A 24768-nucleotide genomic window follows, 5' to 3' on the forward strand; every position below is an offset into this window, starting at 1 on the left:
TATATTTTTAATTAATTATAAAAAAATAATATTAAGATAAATAATTAATAATATTATCATATAGAATTAATTGATAAGAAACTAAATTAACAAATTTAAATAGATAGAAAAATAGATAAACTTATATTTATAAATAGAAAAATTATATATATTATTAAATAATTTTAATAAATTAAAAATAAATTATTAACTTTTTAAACTATAAGTTAAAATAAATATATATATAAAGCTTTTATTAGTTTATTTTTTTATAAATATACTATAATATTACTTTATTTAATTAAAAAATTAGTAGTACTTTTATAGAAATAATCAGTTTATATAAATATAAATATATTCAGAGAAATAATAATAAAGTTATAGAAAAATAATTTTTAATTTTTAATAAATATTTATTTTATATTAATATAAATTTTATAAATTTTATAAAAAGTAAAATATTTTATATTAATATAAATTTTATAAATTTTATAAAAAGTAAAATATTTTATATTATATAAAATAATATTTTTATAAAGTAAAATATAAAAATTATTTTTAAATAATTAAAATTTACTTATTTTAATTTAAAAAATTATTAAAAAGTTTAAATAAATAATTAAATATTTTTTTTTAAAATTTTTTTTATAAAGTTTATTAATTTTATTATAATTTAAAAATTATACTATAAAATTAAAAATTATAATTTAATAATTATATTTTACTAAAAATTTTAAATAAATAATTTATATTATTAAAAATTTTATTATTAAAAAAAAATTACTATATTATAAGAATAAAAATTTAATTAATAATATAAAACTTGAAAAAAAAAATTAAAAATAAGATAAAATTTTAGATTTATTTGATAAAAAATATACTAATCAGATATAATTTTTTCTTTAATATAATAAAAATTATTTATTAATAAATATTAATATAAAAATTAAAATATAATATAAAATTAACAATATTCTTAAAATAAAAATTTAATATATTTTTCATATAAAGCAATAACTCAGAAAATTGTAAAATATAAAATTTTAAAACTTCAAACTAAGCAAAAAAAGAAGAATAAAATAGAGTAGAAGATTATAAAAAAGTAAAATATTATTGAATAGATTTACTTATTCTCTAAACATTAGCAGAAGCAGACTTCTCTCATTAAATCTCATTCTTCTATCTCTATACAGACCTTTACATTAGAAAATGCAGTGAATTCAACTTTTACTAATTTTTCTAGTATTTTTTTATTAAACTTTTTTTCTTAATTATTTCTCACTACTCAGACTGTATCATCAAGTTTAACACTTATTATTTTTTTCTTAATTATGCTAATTCCCATACTCTTAGAGACTACATTCCTTAATATTTAATAGTTAATACAATTTCTATTCATGGTTGTTGAGAAATTCATTGAACTAGTAGAAAAAGTGATTTTGTAGTTGGGGTGCTCATCAAGTGGTAACAAGTGCTCAGGGAATATATTAAAGTCTTAACTATCCAACTCTGAGCTCGGTAAAATCTTTGCTCAACCAAACAAGCCTGCAAGACAAAATTGCATCACAAGGGCCATCACACTGGTACTTTTGCTGTTTAAATGCAGTCGATTAAATGTCAGTTTCATATCCTATCATTTTCCTTCATGGGATCTCACACTTCCAACTCACTGGTATTGAAAATCACCTATCATGACGCAATGGAACATTCTCCGACTCTCCAGAGAAACTAGGCTTCTCCATATTCTATCAGTAAGCAGAGCTTAGCTGTTGGTAGGGAAAATGCGCACAAGATGTTGCAAGAGGACTCACCCTCCATCTGATATCTCCTGGTAAACCGTCAACGGTGTCTTAGTGGAACAACCTTACGCACGTCTCTCAAGCAAAAGTAGGAAACCTTGGACAGCTAACCCTGCGATGGTGGGTTGGTTCCTTTGTCCACTTGAATTCTTTCCCTTGTCCCGACATTTGGAAAGCGTCGTCATATCTGTTTGCCTGCCGAATTAGTCTTTTTCGCCTTGTGTTCGAAGTGCCTGAGCAGAACGACTGGGCAGTCAAAACCTTGTTGTTAATTGCTACCATAGAATAAACGTCTAGACAGATGTTTCTCAAAAGGCCTCCGAAACAGTGTAATGGGTATTGGGAATCCGCCTTGAATGAATCGATGACTGATGGCTAGATTGATCAGGATAAACTGGTGTATTTTCCTTGCTCCTCTCAGTGGATAAACCATGCTGTTGCCGGTGATTTGGGCACTTTGTGTAAGGACGAGGCTATCTTTTCCCCCAGAAATTCTGTTCCAGGTGAAGATGTCATAATATACTTCACATATGAAGCAAAGTAGTAAACCCAACTTCTAAGAAATTTATAGACATACCCTTTCTCCCTCCCCCTCTCCCTGTCTCTTATCTGTCAATTACGGCGGCACGATCACAGAGGAAATACAATCTTCACAGATGTGATATTCTAGCTTCCCACCCCCAGCTTTCTTATGTCGATCTAGGTTCGCAGTTAGCTCTGATCTGTGACCCGTTATCTACATTTCTCATATTGCTTCGATGTGCCTTTTCTATTTTGTATCATAATCAATTCCATTACAAAGATGGGGGGGTTCTTGTCAAAATCGAAGGTTGCGCAGTATGTCTCCAAACTGCAGGTCAAAAATGAGTCCGGATTGTCGACAGGTCCGCGCATGCTGATGAACGCAGATTTGAAGCCGGGTGAGTGAGCCAGATTTTATCCAGATACCTATACGGAAGCCCCATCTTCGACAGTTATCCGAATCCTAATACCTATCATCTTGGATAGTTGAACCTGAGAAACGGCAATGGGGTCCTTGGAACTATGTTGGATTCTGGATCGCGGACTCCTTCAATATCGTGGGTTAAACCAGACACCGCATTCTCAGCACAGAACTCTCGAAGCGAAGAGCTGATTCTATTCTCTAAACAATAGAACACATGGATGATCGCCTCCGCCATGATTGTTGAAGGGTTGTCGTGGTGGCAGTCCTGGATTTGCCTGTGGTTGGGATACTTCATTGCTGCCGGATTTCTGTGCCTGAATGCCCGAATCGGCGCCGTATATCACATATCCTTCCCGGTGGGAATTAGGGCGTCATTTGGCATATGGGGTTCTATGTGGCCTATATTTAACCGGGCTGTCATTGCTTGCATCTGGTATGGTGTGCAGTCGTGGATCGGAGGTATACTCTTTCCCATCTCCACCCTGTAGCTACAAAGACTAGAGATCGATCTTGATCCCAAATTCTTCAGGCATGGCTGACACAATAACATTGCGTTTGATCAGGGCAATGTGTTACATTGATGATTAGATCCATATGGTCTAGTTTCAAGGACTTGCCAAACAGCATGGCTGAAAGCTCAGGGACAAACACCAGGGATTTCCTAGGTTTCGTTCTATTTTCTCTCTGCAGTCTGCCGGTCATTTGGTTCCCTGTACATAAGATACGACATCTGTTCACGGTCAAGTCCTATTACGCACCTGTAGCAGGCATTGCCTTCCTTGCATGGTCTGTCCACCGGGCAGGTGGACTCGGGCCGATCGTTCATCAAAAGAACACCGCTCAAGGGAGCAAATTGGGCTGGGCTGTGGTGAAAGGGATTATGTCCGCAGTCGCAAATTTCTCCACATTCATCGTCAACTCTCTCGATTTTTCACGGGTTGCCAGAAAGCCCAAGGATGCCTTGTACTCGCAACTATTTACCATACCAATCAGCTTTGCCATCACCTCGTTTACCGGAATCATCGTATCCTCTTCTTCGAGAGTGATCTCTGATGAACCAATTTGGAACCCTCTTGATCTTTTGGCTGAATTTCTTAATGGCGCAAGTAGCGTGGAAAGATTTGGCGTCTTTATGATCTCAACTGCGTTTGCCTTGGCACAGTTGGGAACCAATATCGCCGCCAATTCGATATCGGCGGGAACCGATATTAGCGCTCTCTTCCCCCAGTTTCTCACCATCCGTCGAGGCGGTTATATCTGTGCAGCTGTTGGTTTTGCGATGTGTCCCGTATGTCTTTTTTACCGTACTATACTCTGACACTGTCGTCGGCCTTGTTCAACACTGACAAATAGACTTATCCTTTCTCAGTGGCACCTCCTGTCAAGCTCTAACAGCTTCACAACCTACCTCTCCGCCTACTCTGTCTTTCTCTCCTCCATCGCGGGCCCAATGATCTGCGACTACTACCTCGTTCGCAAGGGTTACATAGAAGTTAAAGAGCTCTACAACGCCCATAAGCGCAGTCCTTACTATTTCACCTTCGGTTTCTCATGTCACGCCTATGCCTCCTACTTCTCCGGAATCCTGATCAATATTGTCGGCTTTGTTGGTGCGGTGGGCCACAACATACCTATTGGTGCTACATATCTATACAATTTGAACTTCTTTAGTGGTTTCATAATTTCATTCACGATGTATTATTTGTTCACGAGAATTTGGCCGATCCCCGCGACGAGTGACAGGTGGAATGAGGTGGATATTGATGTCACGGATCTGTCTCTGGGTTATCATCAGGGAGAAGTTGTTGGAGGTGAAGGATCGCAGTCAAAGCCACCATGGGTGGCTGTGGATGATTTGCAAGATATTGATCCAAGGCATGGTCTGAGCAAGAAAGATATGAAGGTGGTTAGTTTTTGATTTTTAACTATAATTTAAAAGGGAATGCACTGTATAAATGGCCTTCGTGAATGATCCTAATGACGTCAGTTGACATCTAATAGAATGCGTCTATGATATATTTTGCATATTCATCATTTAAATTTGGTTCATCACATCCCGTCACCTCTACTCATTAGTTATCCTTCAACGTGCTCCGTATGCATAGACTCATTCATAACATTGCTAGGCAAAGAATGTGGACTTTCCTCGACAGGCTTACCCCAGCTTTTCCCCGCAAAACTCTATCCGTCATTTTCGGTTTTGTAACTAACGTAATCCACATACGAGCGAACAACACCCAAATCACCCGTACCCCCACATAGCTAGAGTTTAATTCAAATTATCTCACGCTCAACAAACCTTAAATTAAATTAAATTACACAAGGTTCAGGGCACCTTATTCTTGTATGGGTTACGAGGTGTTTTAAGCACCCAGGATGACGTAGAGTTGCTAGATCTGCTGGCCGGAGGGGTAGGGGTTCTGTGCTGAATATTGAGCTGCTGGAGGGCTCGATCTGGGTCAAATGGCGCTATTCCAGTAGCCATAAAGTTGCTTTGTATGTTCTGAGCCTTAAAGGCTTCCGTACGCGCTGCAGGATAGGCATCTAAGAAATCTGCCTTCTGGATTTAACCCCTATCTCATCTGAAGTCCAATCATTAGGACTAATACCAAGCCTCCAGCTGTCTGGAAGCCCGTCAAAACCAGCCTTCCTGAAGATTCTGACCTTTAAGAATCACGTACGGGGGTAGGGCCCATTCTGACGCGTTTGACTGCCTCAATCACAGTCACCCATTTTCGATTCCCTGGCTGTAGAAGCTTTGCCCGTCCGTAGTGCTCAGCACTAGTGATGACCTTGGTAGTTGCACAAGAGTCCCATTGCAAAGCCAGTCTCATCAAAGTTGTATATGTCCTCAGTTGGAATTCCATGCTCAAGCAGAATATCCCCTAGGGCCTTGAACCAATCCTGAATAATCTTTCTATCCTCTATCCTCTCATTTGGCTCGGTCATGATTACAACAGCGGGAATAACGGGCATTGAAGCTCCATACGGCGTTTAATTAGATTTGATACCCAAATTTTTCCCACGCGGACGGGATTGGAAGACTGGGAACGAGAGGAGAGAATATGATTAGTCATATTCTCCACAAATGCCGGCCGCTGGGGTTGTGTGGGGGGGGGGGGGGGATTGCTCGTTTATCTAGATTCAGCACCCATTGAACTAGCTGATCCTCTTCAGTTTCAGTAAATTTGGTCAAATTTGCGCGTAAATTCACCCGTGCAGGTCTGCCCCTGAGTCGATGAGTGAGGATAGAGCGTGGCACATTAAAGAGGCGTGCAGCTTCAGCAATTGAGGGTGTTTCTTGATTTTTAATGGCGGTTATATTGCTAATTCAAGCCTTCCCTCTATCTCTATAGAGCTTCTTGCATTTTACCGCGAGTTGGTGGCATTAATGCGCGTTGAAGAGGCTAATTGAATTTTCTAGTTCGCGTTCAATTTGGGTGTCCTATGTGGATTCGTCAACTTTAACTAGTTAGTAAATGTTACCAAGGTATAGCATGGTGACCGACCGCCTGGTGTTCGCTCTTTTGCGGCCCATTGTCCCATGTACGGAGTTACCGCTGAATACGAATATCTGCCCAATAGTATGTAGGTTAAAATGCCCCAGACCCGGCGAATGAGATTGAGAAACGCGGGAGAACAGGCTGAGGAAAGATGTGCTTAGTTGACTAGTTAACTAACTAGAGTTAGTTATCCAATTGGGCGTTTGTAAGTAGTTAACTAACTGTGAGTTACCACAACAAAATGCCAACGACTGATTTCTCAAGTGTTTAAAAACTCATGTTTCCAGTATTTGGAATGTCCGTCACGGAGCTCCCGACCCAAAGTTTGTTGGTGACTCAATCGTCCCGACAGCTCCGCCTCGATCCATCGGCTGGTACGGAGCAAGATCTTGATACGTTGAACCTAATCCCGATGGAGAGACATTGGCGCTTCCAAGACGGTGGTCGTGCCTCAAAGCCGATTTGTTGTTCCTGACTTGAAACATCAAATATCACTCACTACTCTCGAGGTTTGGTGTCTCTATTGGGACTAGGCCGCCGATCCGGCAAGTTTTCTTGTATGCTACGGTTGTCTCCCACAAGCAATTAACTAAGTGTGTGTGTTGGAGGCTCTTCTCAATCGCTATATTAAAAGCAGTCCCCAGTACCGCTCCAAACGTCAAGTGGTGCACATTGCAACCCCCTTGAGAAAATCGCGTTGACTGTCAAATATTGCTTCTTGCTCCTGCTTAGAAATAAGTAACTAAATCCTTCCATCTATTACTAGCCAAACGTGTAGGCCACTGTCGGAATGTCGAACACAGCCGCCCTGCCTCAAGCTCTGCAGTCAGTCACTGCTACAAAAATCGCCGAGCTCAAGAAACAGCATGCTTTGTTTGAATCTCGCAAGGCAGAAATTCTCAGCGAAGCCGATCGGCAGCCAGACCTTCGGGGAAAAGTAATGGTTCTTCTTAAAGGGGTAACCCGCGTCAACGGGATTCCGGATGATGGCTTGGACATTTTCGAAAAGGATGGTGGGGATCACGATTACAATGACGATATGGATGTGGCAGCTAGGAGCCGGTATAGAAACATTAGGCGGTTCTTATTCCAAAGCAAGTACGACTCCTCGATATCGCAAGGGATGCTGTCGCGTTGGGAACAGGAGTTGAGGCGAGAGTTAGACCTGCGGAGCACTAGAGATGAACATGCCTTGTTTTTCAGCCAGCTTGTCACCGAGTGGCTTACACATCCAAATGAGCCTTCTGCGGAAGAAGGAATTGAAAACTCATTCGAACCCGTTGGGCGGGAAGAGATGCATCAGCAGCGGGCCCAGTGGGAAGCATTAGTGTTCGAACCAGCTCAAACTGACACAGCTGCTATCGAGCAGTATCTGAGTAACCTTTTTTTGCAAACAAGGCTATCTACAAAAGGGCTTAATGACCTGCGGACTTCCATCAAGACGTTTTCCAAGTGGCTGCTGGGCAACCACAACGCCTTCACTCCAGCCTCTCTCAAGTGGATCACACAAGGGGTAATTGCCAATGATTTGTTTTCCTCTGACAAGGTCGCTCTGCTCAAGGGTTTTCTTGAGAACGAGGATGTCGCTCAGGAAGTGGCAGATGTATTGAACATGCGTCTTGCCCAACTGGATACATGGAAGTGGTGTGGCGAGGCGATCCCAGTCGAGATGCGAAGACAGCTCAATGGAAAATACCGTGTTTATATGGATGAAGACATTCTCGATGCACTCTTCCTGCAATATATAGGAGTACAGTGGGGGGTAAAGTTCAAAATCTTATTTCAGGAGTTTTTCAATTCGCATGCGTGGAGGTCGGAATCACCAACTATCCCGAGGCGTGATCTGGAGAGACGGAAGTATTTTATCCATGATGATTCCGACGCGAGCGGCAACCAATGGGGGGTAAATGTGCAGACGCTTCGGAGAGATAAGTTCAAGAACACCTTTTTTATGTCGCTGCTCCCAAAGACCACCGAAGGTCCGAATCCGGTGTATGATTCCGATGATGAAAATACTGCCACTTCGCCTCTTGATCTCAAACACACTTTGCTCCATACCCTGATTACAGAAGCCCGACTAGCTACGACGTTGCACGGACAAATAACCGTGCTTAGATCGGATTTCAAGTGGTTTGGGCCTTCTCTTCCGCATTCAACAATACTAACTGTGCTGAAATTTTTCCATGTGCCTCAAATCTGGCTCGATTTCTTTCGGCAGTTTCTCGCAGCTCCCCTAAAGTTTGTCCATGACGGGGAAAATGCTGCAGCTCGTGTCAGAAGGCGAGGTGTACCAATGTCTCATGCGATAAGTGACGTCCTTGGAGAAGCCTTGCTCTTTTGCATGGATTATGCCGTTATGGGAAAAGATGATGGGGCTTTCCTGTATCGCCTTCACGATGACTTTTGGTTCTGGGGTCAGGAGAAACAGTGTGTCCGTGCTTGGAACACCATGGTTGAATTCAGCAAGGTCATGGGAATTGAATTGAACGAGGAGAAAACTGGGACTGCTCGACTGTTTGGAAAGAACCCTCGACCTTTCCAAAATGAAGCCGGCTCGTCGGAGAGTGAAGACGATGAAGACAGTGGTGACAACATGTCGGTTTCTGCCCCAGAAACAAACATTGACTATGGCACTCTTCCCGTCGGTGATGTCCGCTGGGGATTTTTAAAACTAGACGAGGAAACTGGGCGATTCGTCATCGATCAAGCCCAAGTGGATGAGCACATCAAGGAACTGCAGCATCAGTTGGACGCATGTAAAAGCATTTTCAGCTGGGTAAAAGCCTGGAATAGCTACTTTGCCCGCTTCTTTGGCAACAATTTTGGCAAACCCGCAATGTGTTTTGGGCGCGAGCACATTGAAATGGCTCTCTCGACTCTACAGCGTATTGAACATGAGCTTTTTGTCTCTCCCAGCAACATACAGTCGTTCTTACCACCCATTAACAGCGCAATAGATTATCTCAGACTAGTAATCGCTCAGCGATTCAACATCCAAGATCTCCCTGATGGATTTTTCTACTTCCCAATAGAACTAGGAGGCCTAGACCTACGTAATCCACTGATCCCCTTCCTCGCCATGCGTGAGGACATGAAAAAGACCCCAGAAAAAATTCTGGAAGAAGCCTTCATAGAGGACGAGAAAGAATACCTAGCCGCAAAGGAATTTTTCGAAAAGAATGGACCTAACCATGCAAGCAATTATGTTCTGAAAAGCCGTCAACGTCGTACCGTTCGCGAAGATGAATCATCCTCCCATTCAGACACAGATCCCGCGGCTTTCATGTCTCTGGAAGAATACAACCGGTACATCGAGATCACCAGCAAAAACTTGGCTTGTGCGTATAATGAATTGCAAGCGCATCCAGACCAAGTATCTGTTGATAGAACGCCAGAATTGATGGGCGAGCAGTCTCGATTGAAGGGTCTATCGAAGCAGAATCTTCCAATCCGTGATGATTGGGATTCTATGACTACGTATTGGCGGTGGGTTGCAGAATTGTATTGCGAGGAGATGACAAAACGTTATGGTGGGCTGGCCGTCGTGGAGAAAGGCGTTGTACCGTTGGGTGTGTTGAAAGTACTGAGGGAGGGCAAGGTAAAATGGCAGGGCTGAACTTATACCTTTTGTGTTCCTGGTTTTTGAAGAGAAGATTCGGTGTGAAATCGTGGGATGATATGGAATGAGAATGGTAAACCTTGAACTAGTAGGATAATTTGTCTTGCTTCCGCAACTCCATTTTAAGCTGGAAATTTTAGCTGTGTCTTAAGACACGCCAACTATACTACCACTGATTTCGTTCTCCAATTTCGCTTTCCAGTGCTTTTCTTACATAGTTGGGCTGCATACCAGAAGTATACAATGAGAACAATTCTGGAATAAATGACCTTAATACAAAGATATCTACTCAGCTAGTTAATGGATGTATATGCTGCATAAAGCGAATAATGCAAGTAGTAAAATATATTCTCTGCTCTCATCAAAGTAACTGAAAAGGGGGCTGCTAACAGAGGCGGAATCGTGCAGTGAGGTAACAAATTTCCTAAGGTTAAGTGCAAAATAGACCCAAACATTGTAGGAAATGGGATAGAGTGAACAAGTAAATTTGGATAAAAAATAAAATTTCAAGTCCCTCATTCTAATAATCTCAGATATCAAGCTCTCCTGTAGGGCATCTTTCTCTTTTTGGACCATCGATTTTCCGGGAGCATTGCAGAGCGAAATATACAAAAACAGAGAAAAGTAGAGAAAGCGTGATAGTTCACATATACTGAGCTTCAAATTGAATTAGTAACTTATATAACCTTTCCTTTTCCTCCGGTCCAGCAAATATAGAGCCAACCGCTTTTTTGCATATCTCAATCACAGCAGCACGGTCGAGGTTGAAATTTACAGCCGCGATGAGATACTCGTTTGATAAGGGACTGCAGAAGAAGCCAACATCGTCCGTCTATCGTTGTGTTAGAAAAAGGAAAGGGGGTTATCAAAAACCCGAAACCGACATGTAGAAAGGATAGGTGTCCGAGGACCCACCGAAAGCAGGATCGGACAAGCCCGGTGTCTCCAGAAGCCAAAGTGATGGTCTGGAAACCCTCCATCAATCAACTGGGCATGCACATTGCACGACAGACAAAGTTCCAGCCCGAGTTTTCGACGGGCAATTTCGTCCTGGATATCCTCAGGGACATGGATTAAATGACCTAGCCTGTCTGGTTGGTAGGATAGGAGCGTGCTGAGCTCGCCAATGGATGAGGACGATATTGCTTCGGCGAAGTGAAGGGTCAACTTGAGGCCATGGGCTTTCGCTTTGGCAAACGCAGGTCTGAATATCGAGACATCTCCTTTCGTAGGATTCCCGCCAAGTTCCACTCCCACTACGCCCCGACTTTGATATTTGACAGCCAGGTCTACTGCTTCCATGGCTTCTGAAGCCGGTTTAGTTCTGTCTACAGAAATGATGAGATAGGTTGACATCTGATCACTTCGACATTCGTCAATCGTATCTAGAACGACTGATATGTACTTATCTTTCGAAATTCCATGCTGGGTGCTTTCTCGCGGGATTGTACGTAGTTCGAGGTAGCTGACTCCGTCGTTTTGGAAGTCATGTATGACGGATCGAGTTGAATATTTAAGACTTTCCAGATCGGTGCAGAGTTGGTAGGTCAAGTTTCCGAAGACCTGGAAGAATCTGTTGCCGGTGGTTTAACGCCACTGTCAAATAGCACATGGATAGTATGCTCAATCCGGGATGCGGCGAGAATGACACATATTTGAAGGATATAAACAACAGTGGCTCACGTCAAGCATGAAGGGGTGTATCTGTTGAAATAGGATCGAGGGATTTAAACGTCCCTCTAGCACTACTAGGCAGAGGAATACATACGTTTTGAGTGTATAATCCACCTTTCCTGGAGGCATTGCAACATAAGGATCCATTATATCTAACTCTGTATTTTCTGCCTTCTTCTGTAGCCATATCTCTCGCAGACATTGCCGGTTGATGCTTCCACTGAGATGGGCATGGACCTGGTGGTGGCGCGTTAGAAGACCAAAAACTGTGTTGAAGCAAATTATCCGGGAGAGGCACAGAATTACAATCCCTGACGCAAATACAGCATACCTCAATCTTTGGCAAAGCCGTTGTGAAGCTCAAATCTACGGGTTTTGAAGATTCCATTTTCAAATAGAAAGTTCCGCGTCCACGTTGAAGCGCCAGATTCACACAGAAAAAAGAGACACTACAACGAGGGGTGCGTAGTTAGTTAGTTCTGGAAACAAAAAGGTCTCGGGAACTTTGTAAGAGATTTGAGGTGAGCCAAGCTAACTAGATCGACAAAGGTGATTGACGCTCTGTCCAGAAAGCAGTTTAGGCAACGTCAACAGGATTTAGAGAGCTCAAGCTGTTTGTTTGTACTGTACACTTCATTAACGTACTGCTTATAGGTGGTAGACATCTATTGTCTAAATACCAGCCAGTTACCCACCAGGCCTCGGTTTATGTGCATGTAGCCAAATAAGACACACGCAGTATGTTTGTATGCAAATCCATCATATCAGTCAGATCAAATGTCCCTCCAATGGAACTTCCTCTGAGGGTTTTTAATTGGGAAAAATCAACATATAACGGCGACTGCTAAAGCTATGTAAGCTGGTTCCTGTGCTGTATGTGGTTTGAGTTGTAAATTATATTAACAATTGGAGCAGCCTCGCCACCTAAAAAAGGGGTTGAGTTCTGCCATCAGGGACACAAATTCCTATGTATTTTACACCAGGATCCTGTGCCCCGTGGGGAGGTGTCTGTCATCATTTCCATGACCACAAAATTGCTCTGCATCCGCAGTTACAACTTGAAAGGACCTATCAGCTCATTGCGTGCTTGCCTTGCTGTTTTACTGCAAGCTGACTTCCCTGGAGAATGGTGGTCTTGGAGCATCTTCACGTTAACATGCTTTATAACTGGGCTCATTTCTAGATACCCCCGCACCAGCATATCAGAAGGGAAGCTCCATTTTCTTTGCTTGATGTCATTTTTCTTCTTCTTCTTTTTGTTAGGATTTGGTCTAAGCATTTGCAAAGTCGAAACTCCGACCTTCAACATATGCCGTGTCGTCAAAAGCAGCCTAGTAACTATTAGAGGCTATTAGAGGCAAACCACCTGGAAACGCAAAAAGAACAAATATTCAATCAGCATCACGAGTCATTGGATAAGGTCAAGGGTCAGCTTGTTGGCCAGCTTATTCTGAGATAAGAATCGTACCAGCTATCATCCCCAAATAGAAATTTCCATAATCACATCATCACGTCCCGTGTCCTGTGTTCATCGCAGGGTCAACCCCTGACACCCTCCACTCGTAACCGTGGCGAGGGTAAGCGCAGAGCAATAATGCACTAGGCTCCCGAATCATTAAAAGGCGCACAACTTTTAAACGTACGGATTTACCATCTGCCCAGCCCCAAAGATCCATCAAAATTGATGAAGGCAATGCTGGCACCAGCCAGAATCCACTCAAGAGACATCGCAGGGTGATCAAAAAACGAAACAAGGGATCTCGAATGGTAGTTGTCTGAACTTTCGATATTAGCTGCGCAGGGAAGGGCTCAAGAAGTTAACAGCCAATGAAATTCTTCGTTCCTGGACAATTTAAATTAGCTATTCCTTTTCCGTTGTTGCATAGAAAGGTTCTGAAAGTTAAAAAAATAAAGTATAAATAAAATAAAACGCTATGGCAGTGTTTCCATGAGACCAGCGAAGAGCCAGTGTTCGGACCTAGAATATCAAATCCAATGAGAAGTCGAAGAGCAATTCTGCCTTTGTTAAAAGCGTATTGCCTCACTTTGGTTTGGTGCCTGGTGGGCTGTGCGTGGATACGTGGACCGGTCACTTGCCCAGGTCTGATGAATAATTCCCAAAGGACAGGAAAGATAAAACGTTATGTAGTATATATGTGGCGTGAAAGGGTAATGAATATGCATATTCAGTAAAATTGGTGAGGAGAGAAAGCTAGGATACGGGATACCGAGATGACACAATATTTCACAATGAATGTTGGTTTGAACAAACTTTCTAAAAAATAGTTTGTTGTTGACTAGGATCACGTCGCCAAGGAAAATTTCAATTGAACGAAAGAATAGGGACCACATGGTCACATAAGCCTGTTGTGGTGGCACGGGTATCCCCAATGAAAAAGCAGAATATGTATTCTGACAGAGAGGGGAGGTTAGGCATATGTCCCTGATGCTTTCCATAGACGGGGAACTTGTCACAGGGGTAAACTCGGCGGTACCGGCGGTACTCATGGGTGGAGTTAGTAGTCATAGGTGTTTTTGGACAAGAAATCAATAAAGAATATGCAAAATCCCGTTGGAAGCCATCAGCCGCGTTACTTCCTGAAGGATGCAGGTCATACGGACCTCATATATAGGCCCCCCCCCCCCAAAAAAAAAAATAAATAAATAAATAAATAAATAAAAATAAAAAATAGAAAATAAAAGAAAATAAAATAAAAGAAAAGAATATCCGACGAAGCAGCAGAGACGCGTAGTGAACATTTCTATGCGAACAAGTAGGGGATCGCGTAACCGTGGCAAACCGTAGGGTACGTAGGTATGTATGCACATGCAATTCATTGGATATAGTCGGCCGTACGCTTGCCCGGAATACACCAGCTTGTCTGTTCACCATGACAACAGCGTAATTGTAGAGATATATGTGGGAGAAATGCACCGATGCCATACGCCCCACACATATATCGGATGTTATCATAATCTTCCAAAGGAACTTGCGAATCAGTCGTAGGGACTCCTTAATTCCACGGTGTCAACTGATGTGAAGAAAGGTAGCACGATTTGCCATATCTTTCTGACCCGGCGTTTTATTTTACACGGATTCGCAGATTCACAAATCGTGCCTTTTACAAAGTTGAGGAGTGGGAGTACATAGTAAAGCACAAGGCGACTTACGTGGGTCAGCTGGTTCCACGAATGAGCGACGCCTGCTTAGGCGACGTGGCCGTGGAACATTTGACATCCTCCGGATGTATTCTCAGTGCTTGTTCAAATGACGTTGACGTGTCTCTCTTTCAATTTCCTGCATGCTGAGCATGTCCAGTTTCTGGGGCAGATTGATGCAGAAGTGACAACGAAGATATGCATTGCTGGGAAGCTTTCCTTAAAGCGGATGGATAGGAACACTTTCTGGCCTGGTTGCCCTTGATGCTAGACCAACTGAAACGCCCTTGAGTGAGAGGGGAGACTTTAAGCAATCGCTCCGGAGCCCTCACACCATTGGGAGGGAATGAAAACCATTTTATATCAAGCTCCGGAAAAGTGTGGTTGCGCTATCAATTACGTTGTAACAACACACTTAGGCTTGAGTTCGCAATATGCACCCTTAACTCACAGTAACTATATCACGACAGTTGGGAATGGATGACAAGAGTAGCCAGGCAGAGGTATGTCCTGGCTTAGGAGAAGTGGGCAGACTGCTTTATAAGGCGGCTGAAGAACCTTGCTAGAGCAGCCCTCGAGTCTACCAGCAGCAGAATTGCTCTGAGGTTCGATCTGCGAAGTCATGCTTGTGTTGAGATCCTGGTTCTAAAGGCTGATCAATCAATCCTTGCCCTAACATTTCCCCTTTTAAGCCAGCTCCAAGTCACGGGACTTTGCTTGCCACGTGAAATCGCCACAGCCAATGGCGGCTCGTGATTGGCTGAATCAGCAATAGCACTCCGGTCCCGTGACCTCCAGAGCTCGAGAGCTTCAAAAGGGCTGCCTTATCTTCGAGCTACAAGCGGCAAGAATTTGGTTGCAGCTGAAAAGATTCAAGAAGATTATCCGTCGCTGCCTCAGTAATTGGCAACAAAATACGAGTGGAGAGTGGTTGATGTCTGTGTATGTGGCGCAGTAAATCCCTGCTTGGCTCTAGGCGTCTACGATTGGTGAGTCATCCTAGTCATCCTAAAGCCGGCGCTCACCCCTTCTGGCATACACAGGGGGGGAAGGATTTTGTGACATGCTCGTTTATATCCGCTCCTGTCCAGGACCTTAGCAGCGAGTCATCGAATGGGCTTGACTAATCCATTTATGTAGAGTGAGAGCCACGGTTTCGCTTTTCTTTTACGCCTGGAGGCAACACTCTTGCCACGATAGAATCTACCCCAGGATATGACCGTTCATCCGACTATTGGTGGTATCTTTAGCTAAAACGGAGGCTTAACGAGCCGCTTTTAATATATAGTTGAGAAGGGTTGACAGTGATCGCTTATTCCAGGCGGAGCCTCACGCATCAAAGTCCCAAACTCTATATAACATGTTAAAGGGAACCTCTACCCTGTGACTTAACATTAAAAGAACCATATCTCCAAGTTATCATTTTCCCACATTTACCTACTCAGATTCAAATATGGTTATTGGGACCGGATATCCAAGCCCTCGAAGAAGTGAAGGCCCAGAACCTACAACAGTAATTCTTCCATCCAAGCAAACGAAAATGGCGCAGGAGGTGTCACTAGTCGCGGTTGACGGTTCTCGACCGAGGCTGGCTGTGAGGCGAACAAGAGAACTGCCCAAAAATTCATCTGGTCAAATTTATTGTGATCATCCCGATTGTCAGAATCATATCCCATATTTTAAGCGTCCATGCGAGTGGAAGTATGTTCCATCGCTTTTCCTTCCTGATACCTTGAAAACCCTCTTACTAATTTTTCTTCCTAACAGTAAACACATGGACAAACACGACCGTCCATACAAGTGCACCAACCCTGATTGCGAGAAGATGCTAGGCTTCACCTACTCAGGGGGTTTACTCCGCCATCAACGGGAGGTGCACAAAATGGACAGCAAGGGGAAGAAGTTGATGTGTCCCTTCCCTGACTGTAACCGCAGTTCGGGGAAAGGATTTACCAGACAAGAAAACCTCAAGGAACATCTCCGTCGTCTTCATAGAAGGGGGCATGGACGGTCTCTAGACGACCCTACTTCTCCGGAAGTTAACGAACACGAAAATAGCACCTTGGAGTCATTTCTCCCCCCTTCTAAAAGGAAACGGGACAGTAGTGAGTCCAGTTCCTCCTCAGATGAAGAGCTTTCGAACTCACTCGATCTCCGCGATGAGGTCACTCGGCTGCGGCGGGAACTTCGCCAGAAGAACTTGATGGTTGTTGAGCTGGAAAGGGAGCTGAAGCAACTACGACAAATCCGGAAGGTTTGAGGAGGAAAAACACCTCATATGGAAAAACACCTCATATTTGAAGATCTATAGACGGTTAGCGGTTGAAGGCTCAGGCAAGCCAAACCGAAGAGCCAGAATTTGTTCGGCATTTTGGCTTTCCTCGAAATCTACATTAATTCCTTTCGGAGACGATTAGCTTCATTTTGTTATATTTACTGTTATGGGCATTATGTTTAGCATCTAGCGACGGTTTCAAAGTTTTTCTTCTTCTTTTCTCCTTCATACCTAACTATATCAGCATTAAATTTCCTTAATTCTTCAGGCTTGCATTCGGGGCTCACGGCGTTTCTTTCTTTCCGTCATTTACTTCTGCTTTGCCAACTTCTATATCATTTTCTCTCGTTTCATTCATCAATGATCACTACTCCATCGCTATACTCAACTTATTCCCATTTTGGAAATTTGCTTGTTTATCTCCCTAGCAGAATTCAGCCATGATCACCCTTTGTCTCTTACCTTGGCTTGCCTACTCACTTTAGCATACAATTTCCGCCTACGCGGCATACTTTTTCGCCTCACCTCGCGCCACATCCTCTTCTTCTTGGCGCCCACCTTTCTAGCAGATATGTTCTTATTAAGTGTCTTCCTTTTCTTCATATGGCGTAACGTTATCCATGAAATGCTTACCTGGCCTAGTGTGGCTGGGGCAATCTGTACGCGCTATAGCAATGTGTGTCCATTAATGTAATAGAATTGGTAAATATAACCATCTTCAAATGGTGAAGTAAGTATTATTCGCCTCCGGGCTAGGACTACGTAAACGTAACGACCTGGGTGGCGGACGTTTCGTTATCAGCGGATATCCAAGCAACGAATTATCCCACGCCTTTCTCACGGTGGATATTAACTACTAAGCAGCAAGAAGCCGTACTCCCGGAATCTAAACAAACAATGATTCTATCGGCGACCTAGCCAGCAGCAGGGATATATCTGCGAGCAGAGCCATTTCCCATGAAAGGGAAGAGGCGGGCCTATCGCCCCGGCTCCGTGAGATCACAAGTATCACCCTCAGGTAGCAGTCTTATGGGTATAGTTATTTCTGTCCTTTCTTACCAATCGTTTGTTTGACCATAGGAAGACATCTTATATTATATAAAAATCCGAAGCGTTTCCTTTTTCTGCATGACGGGGGTCTATTTAATTTTTAAACCCCTGAGGAGAAGTCGCTTGATGGGTCGGCAGTTCGGCTAGCACTCCCAAAAATAAAATCCTCACTAAATGACTTGGCGGGAAAGCCATTGTGGCTACGTGGGTAACTATCATGTGATTGATACACGAACATCTGTCCGTGTGTGCCTGGAGCAAAACTCCTTGGGTGCCAGAAAAACGCACCGGCAATGAGACATGGATGCATCCTTGCTTCATGCTGTTTCGAGTTGGCGATGATAAAGCCTATTGGGGCAATGATTCTGAGGGCTATCGCCTTTTTGTGAGCAATTCCGTTCACCCACGCGGGGATAAAACCTTTCGCAGAATATGGGGTTCTTTCCTGCGACGATGTGGCGTGAGGGCAATATCATGTCCATACATTCCGGATAATGTACTGCATGTTAAGGATGAGGCGGCAGGCGAAAGGGGCGTCTTTATGGCAGTAATATTTTATGCAAACATACCGGGAAGTTCACGGATCCGATATAATTATTGGATAAAGTGGCCAGACAGAACTTTGTTGCCTAGAGGAACGTTGAAGATTGGTATGCTAAAGCAATCCTTGTTTGAATGTCAAAAATTTGCTTCGTGACTGCCCAGTTTCAGGGTATGGATCGGATGGATACCATGAGCCAGGTTTATTATATCTGAGAGACTGGATCAACCTGTCGCTGGTTGGTTGTTTAACAGGGCTGAAGTTTTATTTCCCATGGAGTTAGCTAATTAGGAGGTATCTTTGGTGATCTCACACCGATTCTCACACTTTCCGATGAGACACCAGCTCTCCCCTCTCTCTTTTTTGTTTGTGAGCAGGGAGAAGCAAGTCTTCTTTTTCGACGGCCTTGCATTCTGCTATGCTCTCCGAGCGCAGCGGATCATCGTTTTCTCGTGATAAACTGCAGGTCACACGAAAAGAACATTGCCAAAGCGAGACATCAGCTGGGCGGCAAAATGTGTTCCACATCAAAGTTGCCTGGAGTTGGCGTGAAATCGTACTAGCCGTTCAGTGAGAAGCAATGGAGACGATATTCTCCTCCTAGATTTCCACACAGCGTCATCAGTTGCCCGGACTCACCACTGCTATCTGGCCACAGTCTATTGAATTCAATGAAATATGACCGTTTTCAAATAAATATTAATAAATTTTAAAAACATAATTAGGGATCAATTGCCTGTCTAAAACCTCAACAGCTAACTGCATAACCTCTTCGGTGGGTGCCATGGCAGTTGGTTGAAGTTGGGCATTTAGATGAAAAGAGCGATTAGTTACATTCACTATCCAGAGATCACATGATCCGCCATGCAGAGGCCAGGAGCCGCGACTCGCATTGATATCATTTGGGCCTTGTCATTTCTGAATTGTTCAATCGGCGGCAATGTTCTCTTTTAAATTTGCCGCGCAGGCATCAAACTATCCCAAACTTTTGCTTGTTCATTCAGTGCTATTTCATTAGCCCATTACCAGGTGCTGGGAAGTTATTTGTTTCCCAAGCTTGCTGCGTTTGTCTAGTTTCCATTCATTCCTCATAGTATACGCCTGGTTAACTTCCTGGGGAATTTCAACCCCAGTTCCCTTTTCTATAAACCACAAAAGGAACTTCAAGTAATCTCTATTCCTGATTTGACATCCTTTCCCTTGATAATGTCCCCACCAGATGTGGACCAAGAAGCATTGCCGAGCACAACAGAGGGCCAAAGTGAACCCCCCTATTCTCCAACACAGCCATATTTTCCCGGCCTCAATAGAATCCGGTCAGGGCTCTCAGAAGCATTGGACTACACCCTGCTTCAAGAGATTGAGGCACCAAACTCTCACGACTTTCCGAACGGCTACTTTGCCTGTGCTGACTTTTTCAAATCACTCGGACCAGCAAGCTTCCATTCCGGCTATGGCTTTATGGAATGGCATTATAACAAGAGGAGAGAAGCTCAAATGATCCTTCCATTTCTATACGTGGGGCCGACATCTGCAGCAAGAAACATTGAATTTGTGAAAGGCGAAGGAATCACGTACCTCCTCGGAATTAGGGGGCCCATGCCTTATCACGAACGTATTGTTTGTGCAGATAAATGTGCCGCCCAACTTGGTATTAAATCTGACTACATTGTCCTTGAGGACGATGAAGATCTTGCTCAATCGATTCCTGACATCATCCGCAGCATCAATGATCATTTGTGCTGCTGTCCAGTCCACATTCAGCCCGGGTCCAACGCTCAGGAACCTATCTCCGACAGGCCGTTGAAAAAAGTTTTAATTTTCTGCGAAACGGGTAATGAGCGTTCAGCAGCCATTGCCATCGCCTATCTAATGGCTATCATGAATTATGACCTTGTAAAAGCCTTCATCAATGTTCAGGGAAGAAGATACTGTTGCAATCTTACAGATCCATTGAAGGGCGGGCTGCATACCTTTGAATCCGTCCTCACAGCAAAACGAGATCTTGCAAAAGCGCAGAGTGACGTCAGCTCCGTGAACGGAAATCCACGAGCTTCAAGTCCAAGGAAAAGAGCTATTGATGCCATTCATGAGGGCGACAGTGCCGTTAATGTTCCTGATGTCGACCCGCTCGAAATGGATCAGCAGCGGTTTGCTTCGAGAAACTCGCAACAACCTTTCAGTGACAGCCCGTTCTTCACGTAAAACTGTCGGAAACCGAAATATATGCTATCATAGGGGTTTCTCCTTGTCTTCCGAAAGGACATTCAAGCTGTCATACAAAATTTCGCTTTTCCAAGTCCTGCTTATTCATTTCCCTGTCATTGCTACGGGATAAAGGCGATATTACAAGACATGGCATTTACGAGGGGTATAAACTGCTGGTTTTCAACGTAAATAGGGGTCTGTTTTTCGCCTTTCTTTTCTCCAACCATGATGGATGCCAGGCGGATGGCTTGGACGTCACCCTTCTGTTACCTACTTCTTTTCTCTCCTTTGCTTTGTTTATGTTTTCCCCTTTGCAATGAAAACAAGGTGCATCAATTCTTTTTCCCTAGCTGGACCATTACCTGCTAGTTCTCTCAGTTGGAAAAAATGGCAAATCCCAGTTTTATTCCTTCCTGGGCCCCTTTGCTTATGATCCTTTATATCTTCCCTGTTCTGCCTCATGTGTTATTCCTTCTCTGTTGAACTAAACTGGAAGATCCCGGATATCTTCATGATCGCTTGATGCCTGGTTCAAGCATTCACAACTCCGTTTTGTGACTTGACCCCTATCACCCTTAATCTCCCTAAGGTCATAAGAGGCTCCTGTGATAGAAAATCAAGGCATCTTGAGGCCTCAATCTACATTTCTCTGTCATTTAAAATCTTCCGACGGTTTGTCCATTTGTTTCACAGAAAAGTAGTCATTTGATAAACTTACCTCTTTCTACCCTACCCCTTTTCAGCGATATACCCTACCACCCCTTTTCGCGTAGCAACGAGCAACACAACAACACAATCCCTCGACTTTAAAAAATCGCATGTCCATCGCGCAGTTCTCTCCCAATATTTTCTTCACACAAAATCTCTGTTCACCAGTAGCATACTAGGAAAACATCTCTCATAGATTAAGTCAAAGCAATGAATCTCAGGAACAGAAATTTCATAAAACCGCCTAAACGGTATGATGAGGTGTATGCAAAACCAGCTCCACTGCCAGTCCACGATGAGCCTCGCGTCTATAAACCCAAATCTGATCCTACTCGACCTGCGTTCCCAATCCCCTTTACTGACTTTAACCCAAACTTGCCTCCTGCAGCATTCCCTACATTAGACTTCCTAAGGAGATCAGTAACTCCTGAACAGAGAGCTCTGGAACATCTCAACAACACAACAAGTCATGTGCAGGGACATTCAGGGGCTAAGAATGACGACAGTGAAAATGTAACTGATGGGATTGGAAGAAGTGAGTGTGATCACAACCATGAACACAAACACAAAACAACAAAGGGGAGTTTTCTTTTTGACAGAGACAGAATCTAATCCTGACAACAACAACCTTCCAGGGGACATGGATCATCAAGCTTGGTCAGACACTATGGGTTACCTGCATGGAGCTGAGAGTAGTCCAGAGACAATGTCAGCTCGTATGGCTCTAAGCGACGATGAGAATGAAGTTGGAATCGGCGCTTCAGAAGCTGCTGGGTTGTCAGGTGTGAGTTTGCTGCATATATGAGTCTATTTCCAAAACTTTCAAGGTATGGGTTATCTAACAAAGAATTGCTAGGATTCTCTTCGCCCGGTGAAATGGAGCGATATCTCCCCGGTCCTTCAAACAGAAATCTTCGATAATCTCCGTTCTGTTTATGAGTATCGCAAAGTCGTCGACAAACTGAGGCTTACTCCTACAGAGCAAGTCAAGATGATTGAACATTCGTCCTCCCGCGAAGAGCAGATCAAGAACGAGAACGAACTGTTGCAAGAAATGAGAAAGAAGCAACTCCAAGCTCTGATGCGCATGGACAACAGTTATTTGAGAACACAGCAGGTTCCAGCGCAGCTAGTATTCCAGACGATTTCAAATAAATACGTGGGTGACACGATCACCAACGCAGAACCAGATTACTCTATGACCCGAGCCAGCGATATCTTGATCGCGCGCAAATATTTGAGGAGTTGTGGTTTAGACCCCAAGTTCGCTGGTGAATGGGATAATAACCTTGTCACAATCAGCAGCAATGGTAGCACAGGCGAAGACGCGGGTGCAGACACAACTGAATCTTTTGAGTGGACTGGGGAATTACCGCAGGCTGGGGAAACCGATATCCCTGAGCAAGGCGAGACGAATTACGAGAGTGGGCAAGGTTCAGAAGCGACTCCTGACGACAGCTCGCAGTCTGATTGTTCCCCAACACCCAAGCAGCTTCGATCTATCGATTCCAACCTAAACGCAGCTCAGCAGATTCTTCGTCACCGTCGGGAGGCGGCACTCTCTCGCCCTGGCGCGACACAATCTCTCGAAAATCGAACGTCTGGTGCCAGAAATGGATCACCCCTATGGACACAACCATCGAAACCTTATCAGGGAACCCGTCAGCCATCACCACTGCGTCAAGAGTCCGTGGTTCGACTGAAAGTGGGTCCCCAGGGCGCTGCTAGAATTCAACAGGGTCTTTTTGGGGCACAAGGTGACATGATGGCGCTACCTTCCCTTGCACCTCGCACAGGAGTTTCGGGAAACATTATGAGCAAGACAAATCTTAGTTCTCAGTCAGACTTATTTGGAAATATGGAATCTCTGGGCGGCTCAGAATTACTTTCGCAGCATGGGATAGAGCAACTGAAGTCATCTAAAAAGCGAGGTTGTGATACCCTAAAGCGATCGTTGGCAGGGTCGTGGTATTACGGTAAAAGCAAGAAAGAGACTGAGGCTGCTTCTAGAGCTTCGCGATTGCTTAGGGATAGACTTGAGGCAGCCAGGGCTGAAGCTGAGTCTTCGCGCCGGGAAGACTTGCGCCACGCAGCACGCCCTGAATCAATCCCCCCTGTTCCAGCGGTGAACTTACATATCCCTAGCCAAGATGATGCCCACCACGTTGCGCGTGCGGATTGTTTATGCAAATGTCAGGTCCTAACGGAAAGGAGGATGGTGTCCTCACCAAAGGCACAGACAAGCGGTCAAGGCGGACCCCAGGCAAACCAGCAAATGCCCTTCAATTCAGAATTGAACTTAGTGCAGCAGAATACGCCATCCAGCAGGCCCAATATGGAGAAAGAGGCACCAGAGCTCTCCTCAATAACACCAACTCTCACTGAGACTCCATGCGAGCCCAAAGAAAACGAACCAATGAACGGGAAATCGGCAGGACATGGAGCACACTTAACGGAGATGAGTATTAAACAGCTTCCTGAAGGTACAGCTACCTGGATAAACCAAAATAACGTGAAAATAGAAGGAAATGTGGCAACTGCAACACTCCCCTTTCGCATGAATGCCAGCAACGCATCCTCCAAACAGGAAGCCACTCAGGCTGGAACTGAAACCTCAGCTATGCCTGTCATGCCTGTCCCTGAATTGGAGATGATGGATGCGAATTACGAAAGCAACGTTATGGAAACAGATAATACCCAGAATAGCCAGGGCCCAGAATCAATTGAACTAGCCCCTCTGGTATCCCCCGCTAGGGACAACGGGCTTTTCGGCCCCGAAGCGAGGCTTCCAAATGCACCAAGTGAGGAACTCCCGGTCCCACAAAGCTTATCCTTTGCAAAGCCCTTAAAGAAGAAAAATAGGAAAAGTGGGAACAGGTGGACAAAGAAGAAGCCTTCGAGAGACCCTGTAGGCCCAGTCAAAAGAACGACAGCACATGTGACTAAGAAGCCAGCGGCAAAGAGCGATGTTTCCAAGCCAGAGAAACCCAACACTAGAGCAATAAGAAGAAGCGGAAGAATTATTAAGAAAACTGCTTAAAGTTTTCCACTGGATTTGTTTGCCAACTACGCAATCTCTAGGAAACTGAACATTCACTTAAGAGTTCTTTTGGCAAGGTTACGGATGTATGCGTGTTGGATGCGGTGTCTGTTGGTGACCTCTGGAATTTTTCTTGTATTCCCTTTTCTTTCTTTCTTGATTTCTTCCCCTGCTCCTGCTGTTAAACGTCATTTTCACTCAAGGGAAACAATCTGTGTGAGAAGCAAGGTGATTTACTCAACGTCTCAGAATGAGTGTGATACAATA

The 24768-nt window shown here is 43.8% G+C and overlaps 5 protein-coding genes across 5 annotated transcripts; 4 read left to right on the forward strand and 1 right to left on the reverse strand.

The window, feature by feature from the left end:
* Positions 1-2580: 2580 nt before the first annotated feature.
* Positions 2581-4642, forward strand: PAAG_00519 (uracil permease; the record flags this gene model as incomplete). Its single annotated transcript, XM_015844047.1, has 5 exons — positions 2581-2698; positions 2787-2857; positions 2934-3183; positions 3288-4012; positions 4094-4642. The coding sequence occupies 5 exons, from the start codon at positions 2581-2583 to the stop codon at positions 4640-4642; spliced, it is 1713 nt and encodes a 570-aa protein (XP_015700382.1).
* A 5847-nt stretch (positions 4643-10489) lies between these two features.
* On the reverse strand, positions 10490-11908 carry PAAG_00523 (hypothetical protein; the record flags this gene model as incomplete). The annotated part of the gene is made up of 4 exons (XM_015844048.1): positions 10490-10678; positions 10762-11419; positions 11615-11757; positions 11852-11908. 4 exons carry the CDS (start codon positions 11906-11908, stop codon positions 10490-10492), a joined length of 1047 nt encoding a protein of 348 aa, XP_015700383.1.
* Positions 11909-16132: 4224 nt separating this feature from the next.
* On the forward strand, positions 16133-16939 carry PAAG_00524 (hypothetical protein; the record flags this gene model as incomplete). The annotated part of the gene is made up of 2 exons (XM_002797939.2): positions 16133-16380; positions 16447-16939. The coding sequence occupies 2 exons, from the start codon at positions 16133-16135 to the stop codon at positions 16937-16939; spliced, it is 741 nt and encodes a 246-aa protein (XP_002797985.1).
* A 2812-nt stretch (positions 16940-19751) lies between these two features.
* Positions 19752-20750, forward strand: PAAG_00526 (dual specificity protein phosphatase 3; the record flags this gene model as incomplete). The annotated part of the gene is made up of 1 exon (XM_002797941.1): positions 19752-20750. The coding sequence occupies one exon, from the start codon at positions 19752-19754 to the stop codon at positions 20748-20750; it is 999 nt and encodes a 332-aa protein (XP_002797987.1).
* Positions 20751-21671: 921 nt separating this feature from the next.
* Positions 21672-24501, forward strand: PAAG_00527 (hypothetical protein; the record flags this gene model as incomplete). The annotated part of the gene is made up of 3 exons (XM_015844049.1): positions 21672-21996; positions 22097-22245; positions 22318-24501. 3 exons carry the CDS (start codon positions 21672-21674, stop codon positions 24499-24501), a joined length of 2658 nt encoding a protein of 885 aa, XP_015700384.1.
* Between the last annotated feature and the right edge of the window lie 267 nt (positions 24502-24768).

This window comes from Paracoccidioides lutzii, assembly GCF_000150705.2.
Source record: "Paracoccidioides lutzii Pb01 unplaced genomic scaffold supercont2.1, whole genome shotgun sequence".
Classification (NCBI taxonomy): Eukaryota; Fungi; Ascomycota; class Eurotiomycetes; order Onygenales; family Ajellomycetaceae; genus Paracoccidioides; species Paracoccidioides lutzii.